The sequence below is a fragment of the Narcine bancroftii genome, chromosome 7 (assembly GCF_036971445.1).
Source record: "Narcine bancroftii isolate sNarBan1 chromosome 7, sNarBan1.hap1, whole genome shotgun sequence".
NCBI classification, from domain to species: Eukaryota; Metazoa; Chordata; class Chondrichthyes; order Torpediniformes; family Narcinidae; genus Narcine; species Narcine bancroftii.
In genome coordinates this window covers 103,933,970-103,947,444 of record NC_091475.1, presented here as the reverse complement: position 1 = coordinate 103,947,444, position 13,475 = coordinate 103,933,970, and the positions used below count along the sequence as shown (strand labels likewise).

The 13,475-nt window shown below is 38.4% G+C and overlaps 1 protein-coding gene across 6 annotated transcripts in view; it reads right to left on the bottom strand.

Annotated features, from left to right (window-relative positions):
• The window catches only part of tpp2 (tripeptidyl peptidase 2), a 149,438-nt gene that overhangs the window by 74,558 nt on the left and 61,405 nt on the right, over nt 1-13,475 (bottom strand). For 4 of the 6 annotated variants that reach the window (XM_069890670.1, XM_069890668.1, XM_069890665.1 and 1 more), the window contains 5 exons: nt 10,415-10,514; nt 6,468-6,616; nt 5,341-5,456; nt 3,745-3,916; nt 2,443-2,571 (listed from right to left, as the gene is read on the bottom strand). In XM_069890670.1, the coding sequence (XP_069746771.1) occupies nt 2,443-2,571; nt 3,745-3,916; nt 5,341-5,456; nt 6,468-6,616; nt 10,415-10,514 (666 nt within the window). The remainder of the gene's footprint in view (nt 1-2,442; nt 2,572-3,744; nt 3,917-5,340; nt 5,457-6,467; nt 6,617-10,414; nt 10,515-13,475) is intronic. The other 2 variants (XM_069890669.1, XM_069890667.1) reach the window with 1 other exon arrangement.

The following is a 13,475-nucleotide window of genomic DNA, read 5'->3' as shown; positions in this document are numbered from 1 at the left end:
ACACAGAAATGTGACATGCCAATCATGTCAAAGAGGAATGCCTGTTCTTTATTATTTATAATACTTTTCGAAGACCCTCCAATACAATATTACACAGTACAACAGAACATAATTTGTAAAAATAATTCTGGAATCCTATTAACCATCCATTTTTAAAATCACACTGGAGTCAGGTTATTGTTTCAGGCATTACAGAATGTTTGAATCAATTAGCACATGGAGAGGAATTGTTTATTGGTGGAGGTTATCTTTCACAAAATTTTAATTCAAGAGCTCAAGCTGCAATGGTAGATGTTTACATCTTTCCATTGTTCATTTGGATATTACTTTTCACAGTGGCTTGCTATCATCATGTTTTATTGTATTATTCTTTCCCACCCTCTACTAACCCGCAAACACTCTACCCCCTCCCACCCCCACCCCACAAACGAACACCATCCCCCTCAATGACTGCAACATTTTGATTCATTCTGAGAATTTGAATGGGGGAAGTTTCCCTTCTTTCTCAATGCAAAATTGGGAGCACTGAGGAAAATTTGAGCCTTGTTGCCCTGGTCACTCACAAGTCACTCCAGAAACAATATGCTAATCCCAGTGCAAGGCTGGAGAGGGGCTCCATCAAGAAAATGCTTCAATAACCCTGATGCCTTCTCTCATTATGGACCCTGACAATACCTCTGCAATTTATCAACTTTCTATCACCCCCTTGGTGTATTCCTCTATTCACAACTATTAGAGCCCCAGAATCATTGATGGTAATGACTGTAAATCCACATTCCTGTTTTACCACTGCAAACTTTCAGAGCCTTGATTCAATGCTTTCACCAAATCTAGTGCTCCAAAATTATCATGATCTCCCAAAAGAAATTGTGCCCTATCTATGTCTCTCTTTCAAAATAATTTCAACATGGTGATAATTCTGCTCATTGAGTTCCACCAAAACAATGCCATCAGCCCAATTACCCATTTATCTTACTTATTTTTTTTCACATAACCATATCTCTTTTTTAAATTTCTTGGCTCCTTACCTACTTTATAGGATATAAGAAATTTACAGAAATCAGAGAATCCAGTGGAAATACACATTAGGTCTTTTCACACCGCAGACAAGAGGTGACCCTACTTGAACCAGGGTGAAATTCCTGGAAAGGGAAGACCTCCCAGGCCTTTCATACCACAGTCCAAATTCCCTGGAATATGCCCTCCCTAGCAATTTGGGGAGGTCCCACCTCCAGCAATGATGCGTTACACATGAGGCTACTCTAACCAGAGTTTCAGGAACTCAGAATTGGACCTTTATGTCGCTCCCCTTTGTTCATTTAAACTGACCTTCATTGATGTGTGAGCTGGATATGGGATGTTGATTTCATCATCACGTTAACACATTTGTCTTTAAAGCATTTCTTTACCCAGTTCTCCAATCGGCGTTGAATGAGATTCAAATTTGGTGATATGATCCAAATGTTTAATGAGACACCCCCACCCTCTGCATCCCTGGCTTTCCATCCCCTTCTCCCCTCACCTCAGGGCCGCTTCAGCACATCATGACTGTGGCACAATGCGGGATCAATAGCCAACTTCGTTTCCCATAATCCCTCATGCAGCTGGAAATCTTTCCAGAAATCCCCATTTTACACGGCAGTGTGAAAAGCCCTATTGTTTCAGGGAGAATGTACAAACTCCATACAAACAGACTGCAAAATTAGCATCAAACAGGACCTCTTGGATTTGAAAGGCAGAAACCCTAACTGTTGCATCATAATGTCATATTGTCTTAAATGGACAATCCTTCATTCTAGACTCTCCCACAAAACCTGTTAAAAGCCCTTAAGATCTTGTAAGTTTCCAATTTGAATGTTTTACTTTTCTAAACACCAGCACAAAGTAGTCCAGCATAATTAACCTTTGCTGATAAAACAATCGTTTTATTAGTCGAGTAAAATGTCTCTAAACGGCTTCCAGTCCATTAATACATTTTCTTTAATAAGGAGCTTATTAATGCATATAGTACTCTGGATGCAGCCTCACCATCACCCTCGACAAGTGGAACACAAGTTTCATATGTTTCAATTCCTTGACACAACATTCAGTTAGTTTTCTGTCTACTTGCTGTATTTGTATACTAACCTATTGCTAAGGCTTCCATTTTTCATCATTATTTTATTGAACATTGAAAATCAATCTTTCCTGGGTTAATATTATTCTTTCTAGAGAATGAGAGCAAGAAACAGCTGAAACAATATTTCCATTGACAGTTTCCAGGTCCCAAAAGACTTAGTGGAACTTTGTGTGTAAGATAACGAGCTGATTTTGTGAACCATTGAGCTCTGGTACTAGAGAATGGTCATCTTCAAAAAGACAGAGGAAACACCATCAGGCCACGGTCACACCCTCTTCTCCCTCCTCCTATCAGGCAGAAGCTACATGTTTAAAAACACACACCTCTAGAATCAAGGACAGTTTCTTTTCTGCTGCACCTTCCATTAGTATAAGATGATGCCTTGCACTGTTTAACTGCACTTTTTCTCTTTAACACCATACTTTGAGGAAGAATAGCAAGTCGATTTGAAGCTGGGTAGCATACAAAAGCTCCTTGTTAGCTGAAAAAGCAATGTTCTATAAAGTTCATATTCTTTATTGATATTTCAGTTACAATTGCTGGAAGGGATAATGGTCAAATCTACAGATTACACCGAAATAAGACACACCAAATATTAACTAAACCAAAAAGGAAATACTAATAACATGATGAAATAGCAAAGAAATATGCCACGGGGAATACAATATCAGTTTGTAGAATAGTTTGATAAATTAAGACATAATTATATGGTGCAAAAAATAGATGATGAGAGATATAGGAAAATTCAGGTGGAGGGCACAGGGGAAGTTTTATCAAGGAAAATATATTTAATTTCAGACCTTAAATGCATTTTTTGAAAGAGAAGAAAAGGAAAATGGAACATCAAAAATTAAGGCATAATACAGTAAATAAACAATGACGACAGTGGTCATTGGGAGATCATTCACTGGAGGTCAGAATCAAACACGATCGTTGAGCTGTGGAACACAATTTGCAATGGCACTGTGCTGTCATTCATGGAGGGCAGTCAGGTTGTTTAATGCATCATCAGAGTTGGTAGCTTGAGACTACATCAAATTTCAAGAATTGTTATAAAGGAAGCAAAAAGAGGGAATGGATTACTGCTTGTGAGCTGGTTAAAAAAAAAGTTTTGTTGAAATAATTCTGTATGCAAAAGAGAAGTTTGTGTGCCGCAGGTTAGAAAATAAAAACACATGCATGTTTATTCATTCCCTGATATCAGTCCAAAATAGCAATGAGAAAGATTATTCTGAATAGTTCATGAGAAAAATAATTAGGAATTTACAGTCAATATCAAATTTAAAAATAAACTGATCAATGGCCTTACAAACAACTACTACAAATATACTGGAAGACCTATTGCACAATGGTTAAGAAATAAAACCATATCCCCATGTGCCTTCTAAAGTGGATGTAAAATATCCTCAAATAAGAATTCTACCATTGTTCCGCCATCAAACACCACCTAAAATTCAGAATGCAATGATTTCTCTTGCCTCCCTAAAATGGCGAATAGAAAGTACTTTGAAGTGTCTTTTTTATTAGTTGATGCTTTTATAGATTTAATTTCAATGATTAATTTCATGCTCCATTAATGCATAACCTTAACTGGAAATAATACATGATTAGCAAATTGCTCTCACCTGCATTTTCTGGAAACACTGGTTCTATCGCTACTCCATGGTCTGAAGGTGAAGCCAGATGAGTTGGATCGCGGATGTAAATTCCCCGTTGATTGCCAACAACAACATTAAAACCCAAATTACTACTGGTCATGGATGCATTTTGAATGAGGTAATCATAAGCTTTATCAACCTATTGAGAAAATAAATTTCATACACCAACGGTGGAACTTACAGAGATGAATATTATACCAAATATTATTAGCAAAAAGCTGACTTAATCGCAATGCTGCAACTGTAGAATCTGGAAAGGCACACAACATCAGGAGAGGAATAAGTCAAAGGCACCAGGAAAAACAATAGTTCGGCATGCACTAGATGGGCCGATGGTTCTGAGTATTGGGTTGCCCAGGGCGCCCATGCACTGTAGTGGATAAAAAAATTAAACAACTATCATGCCCAAAGGAACAAGAAAATAGAGTACAATAATGTTATTTCTTGATAGCAATCTGGATGCATAATGAATGATCAGAAGAGAAAAGTTCAAGTCACTAGGAAATTTAATTTGAAGCAAATAAATAAGTATGGTGAACCAGTCCAACAGTTTATTAAAGGCTGCCAGAGAAGGAAATTTATCTGTCTGATATAAATTTGTGATTTCATCAGTTTGGTTGCTTCTAAACTGAAAGTCATCAAAGACAATTAAAAATAGAAATACTGGAAATGCTCAGTATTTCAAAAAGTATCTGTGGAAAAAGGAACCTTCCATCAGCATTGATTTCATAATCTGCAGCTTTTTGTACGTCAATCAGGGCTGGGCATCAAGTGACGTTCTTGCCAGTGAAATGTGCGTTTTCCCAACAGTTCAGAAAGTGTAATAAATTCTGGCCTTGCAGTGATGCAAGCATCCTAAGCATAATATGTCTTAAAGGGGCCACTGGTTCTTGAGGTCTACCATTTGCTCACCAGAAAATATCCATTGTATTTTATTTCTATTACCCAATCGTCATTCCATGCTAAAATATTATCCTTGTGCTCCTTAGCTCCTTAGTGACCTTTCCATGTATTTGGTGTCATTTAACAATGGAGTCCAGCATGCTTCTACCAACTGATGTTAGACCAATAGACTTCTCTTCTTTTTTTAAAATGACAGTGTTACATGTGCTGTTTTCCAATATGCCAGGAATGATCCTGGGAATTTTAGTAGACATTTTCAAATGTTAAAATTTAAATTTGGAAGAATTTTAAAGCTATCCCTTTAAAAGTAAAGAATGTCATTAATTTTACTGTTTAAAATTAAATACAACATAGAACTGCAAATTCAACAAAATCAAATTTAGCAACTTTGTTTTTTTTAATCTCATACAAATTTTTGAATTATCTGATAAACCACAATCCTCTCCAAAAGATCTAACTGTGCCTTGTTAGATTGTCTCGTCTCCTCCTTAAGTAAACCACCTCCCACCTCCAGTTTAAATTCCATACAGAATATTTTGGAGAATCAAGAAACAAGAATTCAAATCTAGCATTAATTAATCCATCACTTTCAAGAGTTTTGTCTTCAAATAACTCCAATTTTGTGAGCCAAGTTTAAGGTAAATTAGATTACAAATGTACCTGAATTACACCATGTCCTTGTGCAAATACTTCAATATCATCAATTTTCAAGGCTGTGTTTTCAAGTGCTCGTCGAATGAAATGAACACTATAGCCAATGCCATTAACTTTAAGGCCTACAAAAATACACAAACACACAAACCACTAAACTACATGCACAGTACAATACAGAAAAACAATCAAGCAATGCAGAAAAGAATGAAATGATGTGCAATTTTTTTTATATCTTCAGAAACATATCAGGATTGTCTAAATGGCATTATTCCAAATAAAATTTAACAGAATTAAATGTTGAAATTCACTCTGAGGAAAAAAAATGGTCCAAATTATGCTTCCTAGGAGTTGAATAGGAACCCTGTTATTAAATTAAAATATCCTATCACCTTGATGTATTAATCTCGAGCACAAGTGCTGGCACAACCAACTTTCTGTATTGAAATAAATGATAAATGGAACCAATTATTTGAACATCTCAGAGAGACTAATCCCATGTTAAAATTAATATTAATAACTCAGAATTATGGTGCCACCTTAACAGTGGCCTACACATCATAGTAAGTATTCTGGGGCACAAGGATTAAGAATCAACAACATAATCATGGCGTATGATACAAAGGTAAATATTATTACAATATTTGAAGGATAATTTTTCCATTTTTTTTAAAAATCACAACAACCAGAATTTCACTTCTAGCCAATAAGTAATGTATATTCAATATAATGTTAGACTCCTTTAACAAGCAGATGACTGAATCATATTAACAAATAGTTCTATCAAGTTTTATGTCTAGTTAATAATGAGGATGGTCAAAATTGGTAGATCAAAATCACTTAGAATAGTTTAAATTTAGATGAACAGCATGGTAACAGGGCCTTCTGGCCCAAAAGCCCATGCCCCCCAAATATACCAATTAATCAACAACCCCATATATTTTGAGGAAACTGAAGTACCCTAAAGAAACCCATGCAAACACAGGGAGGACATACAAACTCCTTATAGCAGTGCCAGATTTGAACAGGAGTAACTGGTGCTATAATAGCATTCTGCTAACTGATACACTAACCATGCTGCACTATTGGTTATTGTTTCATATTTTTTAGTCATTTAATGCACGCCAGTCTGTTACCCGAGAGAAGTAGAGCAATGCCTCCACAGGCATTTGGCGAAGACATCGAAGTCCCATTCATCAGCTGCGTTCCACGAAGCGTCCAGTTCGGAACAGAAGCTATAGCACCACCTGGTGCACTGATACTCACTCCAAGAGCTCCATCAGTACTAAAAAACATTTTAAAATTTGAAATAACTCATACCGTAAAGATCAAGAAATAGGCAAGATAAAACTCAAGTGCTTGCAATAAAACTAAGCTTGCAAAATATTGAAAATACTGAATGTAATTTTCATTGAAATATCATCTCAGATCCAAATCAGTGAAAAGTCTAAAAATCTAGACGGCAGAAATCCCAACCACCAAAAAATTTGGACTCTCAAGCGTTTTTAATTTAGCACGCTTTTGTGTGATGCATAAGCATCATAGATGCACAGCGGCAACAAGCAACCACATTTAATACAGATAATCTTATCACAAAGACATTTATTTGTATATTGTAGTTTTCTTTTACAATGTTCATTTTTAGGCATTACACACTTTTTTGTAGTGAAAATTTTTATGATTACATTTAAGTTAAGTCTTATCAGCTTTATTTTTCTTTAAAACTAACTGTTTTGATAAATGAAGAATGCTACATTTGCTAATGAGTAAACTATCAAAATTTACATATTCATCTCTTCTTTACTCCTCCTTAAATTTGAATTTTAAAAGTGATGCCCGAGAATCTGGAAAATCCGGACCGACCCAATCCCCGAACAGTCCAAATTTTAAGACTATTACTGTAATGTTCATTCACTCTGGCATTTTTTTTAAACCACTAGCATGAAAGTTAGAAACGATAAATCAGATCAATACTCACTATAAGAGGATGATGAATATTTGTTAATCATAGTGGAGATGAATTAGAGAGAGAGAGAGAGAGAGAGAGAGAGAGAGAAACTGAGAGTGGGAGATAAAATACTGAAATTAAAAGATGCATACCACTGGGCTAGCTGAAAATGCCAAGTTAAAATTCACACAAAAATTGGTGATCCAGTATTCAAGTACTAATGTTTAAATATTAAGTTGAATTTTGGACAGCAATGCTGAAGGAAATTACCAGAGCTTAGTCAATGCAAGGCTAGATTGGACAGTATGACAGATACCAACATGTCATGCTGGGCCACGGTTTCTATAGTGAATTCAATTCCAAAGTTTGCCATTGATTCTGCAACATTGTGCCTCTCCACTCCCTTGCTAGATTGGGCTCTTCATTTTAAGAAAAATAAAGGGTTAGAGCAGGGGTCTCAAGCTTGCGGCCCGCGGGCCAACTGCGGCCCTCAGGACGATAGTTTGTGGCCCCGCCTTAATATGAAAGTTTAATGTTAGTGCGGCCCGTGAGTTAGATATGATTGGCACTTTTCAGTGTTGTGTGTGGAGCTGAACAAACCTACCAATCACGGTGGGGTATATTGCTCTCGGGGGTGGGACATCGGCTAGGCTTATTGCGAATATAAGCATATTTGTGTGCATTTTCTATTTGTCATTATATGCACGCGGCACATGCGCAATTTCCGCGGCCGCTCCCGCTTCACACGCTTCAGCGCATGAACTTCAATAAGTCCAAGTACAGGTCCAGACTTACTGACGAGCATCTTCAAGCCCAACTGAGGGGCTCAACTGCCTCCTCCCTTAAGCCAAATGTGGCTCGGCTATGCGAGAGGAAGCGCTGCCAGATCTCTAGCAGTAAGAAGTAGGCAGAAGAAGACATGTTCATAACAGTTTATGTTCAATGTTCCATTCAGGTTCAAAAAGTTAAAGGTTAAAGAACTGTTAATACAGACATTTGAATCTGAATAATAATAATTACATTTCTCCAGTCAGCAACTATATGTGGTTTCTTCAGTCTTCTATATCTGCTGTATTATTATTATTTTCATTATTATTATTTTCATTTTATTTATTTATTACTGATTGATTTTATTTTTTTTCTTATGAATGGTTAATTTATTTATTTTTTCGTCTTATTTTGTGTTAAAAAATAAAAATAAAGACATTTGATAACATTGGAATGTTTTTGTAAGAGCTTTTCTTGTGGAAAACCTGATGTGGCCCAGCCTCACCCAGACTCTACCTCCAGCGGCCCCCGGGTAAATTGAGTTTGAGACCCCTGGGTTAGAGGATTTGAGACAGACACATGGATAAGCAGAAAATACAAGGATATGTGTCAGGTGTAAGCAGCAGAGATTTAGTTTAATTTGGCATCATGTTTGATATAAACTTCATTGCCCAAAGGACCTTTTCCTGTTTAATGTTCTGTTACGGAGACCAGAGGATTCCAAAAACCAGCAGCAATGGATATGCCCCACAACACAGGGTTACTTAAACAAAAGTAGTTTTCAATTATAATTGCACAAGAAAACAGAATTAAACTTTAACTTATGACTTAACCTACTTAATCCCCCCTCTAATACTAAGCGCGGGTGTGCGTAATGTATATTTAAGATTAGAAAAGTTCTTTGGATCACAGACCAATCTCACTGGTTGCAGGCAATTCTTGTACTGTGCACAGAAGTTAGCATTGACAAAGTTCACCAGGGTTTGGTGTTTAACAGGCAAATGGTTACCACTCAGGAGGGTTCTTGCTGGTTTTCAGAGAGAGATTCCTTTTCCAGGACATCTGTAACTGATTCCTTCTCAATCAGTCTTGCTGACAAAACTTGCCCCCTTCAGGGTTCTCCAGATGATCCTCTTTCTTTCAGGTCACCTTTCAGACTGCCAGTCTTTTCTTTTGACCAGACAGCCTTCCAAAGTTTGCCAGCTTGTCCCTCTGGATCTGATTTCTGTGTCTCTCCTCTCTGTTTTACTCCCTCCCTCTCTGAGAGCCAAAACTGTTCTGCCTCTACCTGCAAAAATCACATGCTCTCTCAGGCAAGCTCTGTGTCGATACTTTGTTGCTTCTTGCAAAAAGCACTCTGCAAAAGTCCTGCAAATATTATGTTTTAAAATGTGTGTGTGCAAGCTGCTCTAACAATTCCTCCCAAGCCACCTCTAAATACTCTGTCACAGTTCTTTGTGGAGAATGTGCAGTGTTTGGATGTAAAAGTTTTCAATATAAGAACAAGTTCAGCCAGACAAATAAGTGTGATGTGGAGAGAGATGGATTGGGATTCCTCCTCCTAGTCCCACCCCCAAACTAAAGAAAAAAGGCTGCCTTTGACCATCTAGGAGATGTAGACAGATTCAACCTCCGTTGTGAAGTTAAGCCCAGAGGAACAAGGTCATTGAAAACAGTCAGAGAGAGGGCATCAGAGGACTCAAGATGTCCCTGATGCAAGTGGAAAGAAAAATTCTGTAGAATAAGAATTTGTCACCCAGATAGTACTGCCTCTGGATCTTGGAAAGAAGCATATATAGCCGCATGACATGGTTGGCATAGCGGTTAGCACAATGCCGTTACAGCTCCAGTGACTGGGACTGGGTTCGAATCCTGCACTATCTGTTAGGAGTTTGTACATTCTCCCCGTATCTGTGTTGGTTTTCCCCAGGGGCTCTGATTTTGTCCCATTGTTCGAAATGTACCGGAGGTGTAAGTTAATTGGGTGCAAATTTCAACATGGACTTGTGGGCAAAAATGGCCTGTAACCGTGCTGTGTCTAAAATTTAAAAAAATGTTAGGGGATTAGGAGGCTGAAGAGTATTGTGAGAAAATCTAAAAAGGAAGTTCTTAAACACAAGTAAGATTGTCACCAGTTTTCACATCCACTTCCAACCAAGCATGCATTATAATCACACTGTTTCAAGCAACAAATTAATGACAAGTTCTTCTTTATTTGCCAAATTTCAAGATAAACAAAGAATATCGTAATAGTCAATGGGTTGTAAAAGGGTAACTTTTCAGGATATATTGATACTATGCCAACAAATTATTTACACAAAGCTTCCTCAGTAAACCAACCAATTCTTCAACTCTGAAGGTGCTTACCATGGTCCCCTCGAAGACCAGGTGTACTGGTTGGCAGGCAGCTTTTCTCGTAAGGAGTATTCAGAAACCATCATGTCAGGTGACACATATGCACCAACGCCTGTAGATTTGAAAATAACATTACGGAATTAGTAGCTGGAAATATTTAATCATGGAATTAGTTCTCAATAATTGTGACAAGCAGGCCATCAAAACCAGGGCAGTATTATGAAGAACAATCAAGTTAATATTATTTACTGCCTCTTTCTCAAGCCTCTACAATTCTTTGCTCTGTCAAGTTTTTATGTTATGTACCTTCAGAATCATCTCTAAATTTATGTCCATCACTCCATCAGATAATGAATAACAAATTCTATGTACCATCACAATACTCAGGAGTTTGCAGAGTTTGGTGTGATATCGGAAACCCTGGCAAATTTCTACAGATATGTGGTGAAAAGTGTGCTAACCGGCTGTTTCATGGTTTGGACTTGTCAGCCACAAACGAGCCTGCAGCTGACGTGGACATTTTACCCCCTCCATAAATCTTCGTCCGCGAAGCCAAGCCAAAGAAAAGAAAGAAGAATAGGGACACCTGAGAGTAAAGCCCTGCAAAAGGAAATGGAATAGCCCAGGACACCACAGGCAAACTCCTCCCTACCATCGAGAACATCTACAGGAAACGCTGCCATCAAAGAGCAGCAGCAATCATCAAGGTTCCACACCACCCAGCATTCTCACTGCTAACATGAGAAAAGAAGAATAGATTCCACAAGAGTTGCATTGCCAGGTTCAGGAATAGCTGCTACCTCTCCACTATCAGACTCTTCAACAACAAACTTACTTTGGCACTTTATTGATTTTTTTTCTCTCTATGTTGCACAGTTGTTTACATGTGTACATTGTATACAGTTCTTTTTTGGCCTACCAATAAGTGGTAATTCTGCCATGCCTGCAGGAAAAAGAACGTCAGGGTTGTATGTGATGTCATGTATATACTCTGACAATAAATCTGAACTTTGAATAAATACCTTTTTCATAATGGTTCAGCTTTCCTTACTGCTCACCTTAAATGAACCCCAGATCACCCATCCTTCAGCCACTCAGCTTCAGTTTATTTTTGTTTACCTAAATCTTTCATTATTAAAAGTGTAACGCATCCTCATTTCGGCTTTCTGCTCCAAGGACATACTCAAACATATGTAATTATGTAACTCCCATGCTGCCCTAGTTTAATGTTAATTGATCGTTCTTTCCATTGTAATCTTATACAGTACTTTGTAAATTGTGCTCTCTGCGCGGCATTATGAAACATTAGAGATAACCTGTTCATCTGATCACAGAAGGACCTTCTCACTATAACAGGGGTAATGTGATAAATTAACTCAAACTTAAGCACATAAATTCTGTCAAGGTAAAATAGGAAATAGAAACTTAACTAGTAAGGTTCAATAATTCTCTCAACTAAATTATTTATGAAATCTTAAACAGCAGTCAAATACAATTGCAGCTGAGATATTGAGTACTGCATCAGAGATCATGAGATTCATGTTCACTTTTAATATCCAGTGGGAATGATGCACAAACACAGGAAAATGGAACACAAACTCAAATAAATTTGGACCATAAATACAACCACTTGGTCATGAAGTGATGTAATTAGCAGCAATTGAGCTATGCAGCGTAAAATCAGGCCATTCTGTCCTGATTCTTCATGCCAACCAGATTGGCTATTGGAATAGTACCTGTCTGAAGTGCCAGTTGATGAAGTAGACAAAGACGATGTGGTCAAACAATAATCATGGTTTTTATTAGTAGAAACTCATGCTACAACAATGAAAGACAATAGGTGCATACATAGTTATACCCAAGGGGAGTGTCCTTAACAGTGGAGATAATGCACAACCAAAGTTAGTACAGAGGGGAGACAGGCAGCTTGGCAGACATTCACCACAGTCTCTCCCCGGCAGAAGGGTTAAAATCAAAAGGACAGCTGCTAGGAAAGACTGAAGCAAATGATACATGGATACCATGTTTGGCATTGGAATATTCTAACAGCCAAAATACGCCAGTATCTAGCAAGCAATCGAAATATAATGAGATGTTTTAAGAATTTGTCAGCCTATCAGGTTGTTTACGAATTCTGGTGCTCCTTCTCAAAACAGGTGGCTCCTTTGGGAACCTTGGGAACTGGTACAGTTCCTGGGTCTGTAGTATGGGAAGGACTGACTTCGGGACCCACTCCAGAATCGCCAGCGTGAGGCAGTGGAGCCTCAGCATGGTCATCTGAAAGCTTACTAGGGGTCATAGGCTGGGGGGGGGGGGGGGGAGCCCAATCTCTCAGGCTCACAGACCACAGTAACCAGCGCGGGGAATGGTAAATGTGGATAGTGGCCCACCGAAATTTAACACTACACTGTTCATCCGAGAATGAATATCTAACCCCAGTACACAGGGGCACAGAGCTCCAGCATAATAAAGAGTCACACATCAGCAAGGCTGATGTCCCTGCAAATTTAGTCCCAGTAACTTTACACTTGACCTGTACAGTTTTTGTAAGTTCACTACAAGCCATCGATATCTTTCGGTTCAAGGCTCTGGCAACTCTCGTGGATGTAGCTCTCAGTACTCCCTGAGACTATTAGACAATCAAGAGTCTCAGCATTCACCTCCCCCTTCATAGTTGACCATTCCAGTCCATAACATCCCCCAAGCTTTACAGTCAATTGAGCTATCACAGGGGATCTCACCTTGCCGTCACTTGAAGTCGATTCAGCCTGCTTGTCTGAAGATTTCCCCCTTTTCAGTTGTCTTCCATTCCTGCAGCTCCAGGAGGCATTTTCTTGGTGCTTCTCTTCTTATCAGTGGGAGTACTTTTCACCTTACACACTTTAGCGAAGTGGCCGAGTTTCCCACAATAGCTGCAGGTAGCAAATCGAGCCAGGCACTTGTGTCTGGGGTGCCAGCTCTTATCACAGAAGTAGCATTTTTCAGGAGTTCACCCTTTTCTTTCCTTTGGAGTTCCAGCACTCCTGGATGTTTCCTTTTCTGTTTCTAGCATTTCACTGGACTGCATGGCACT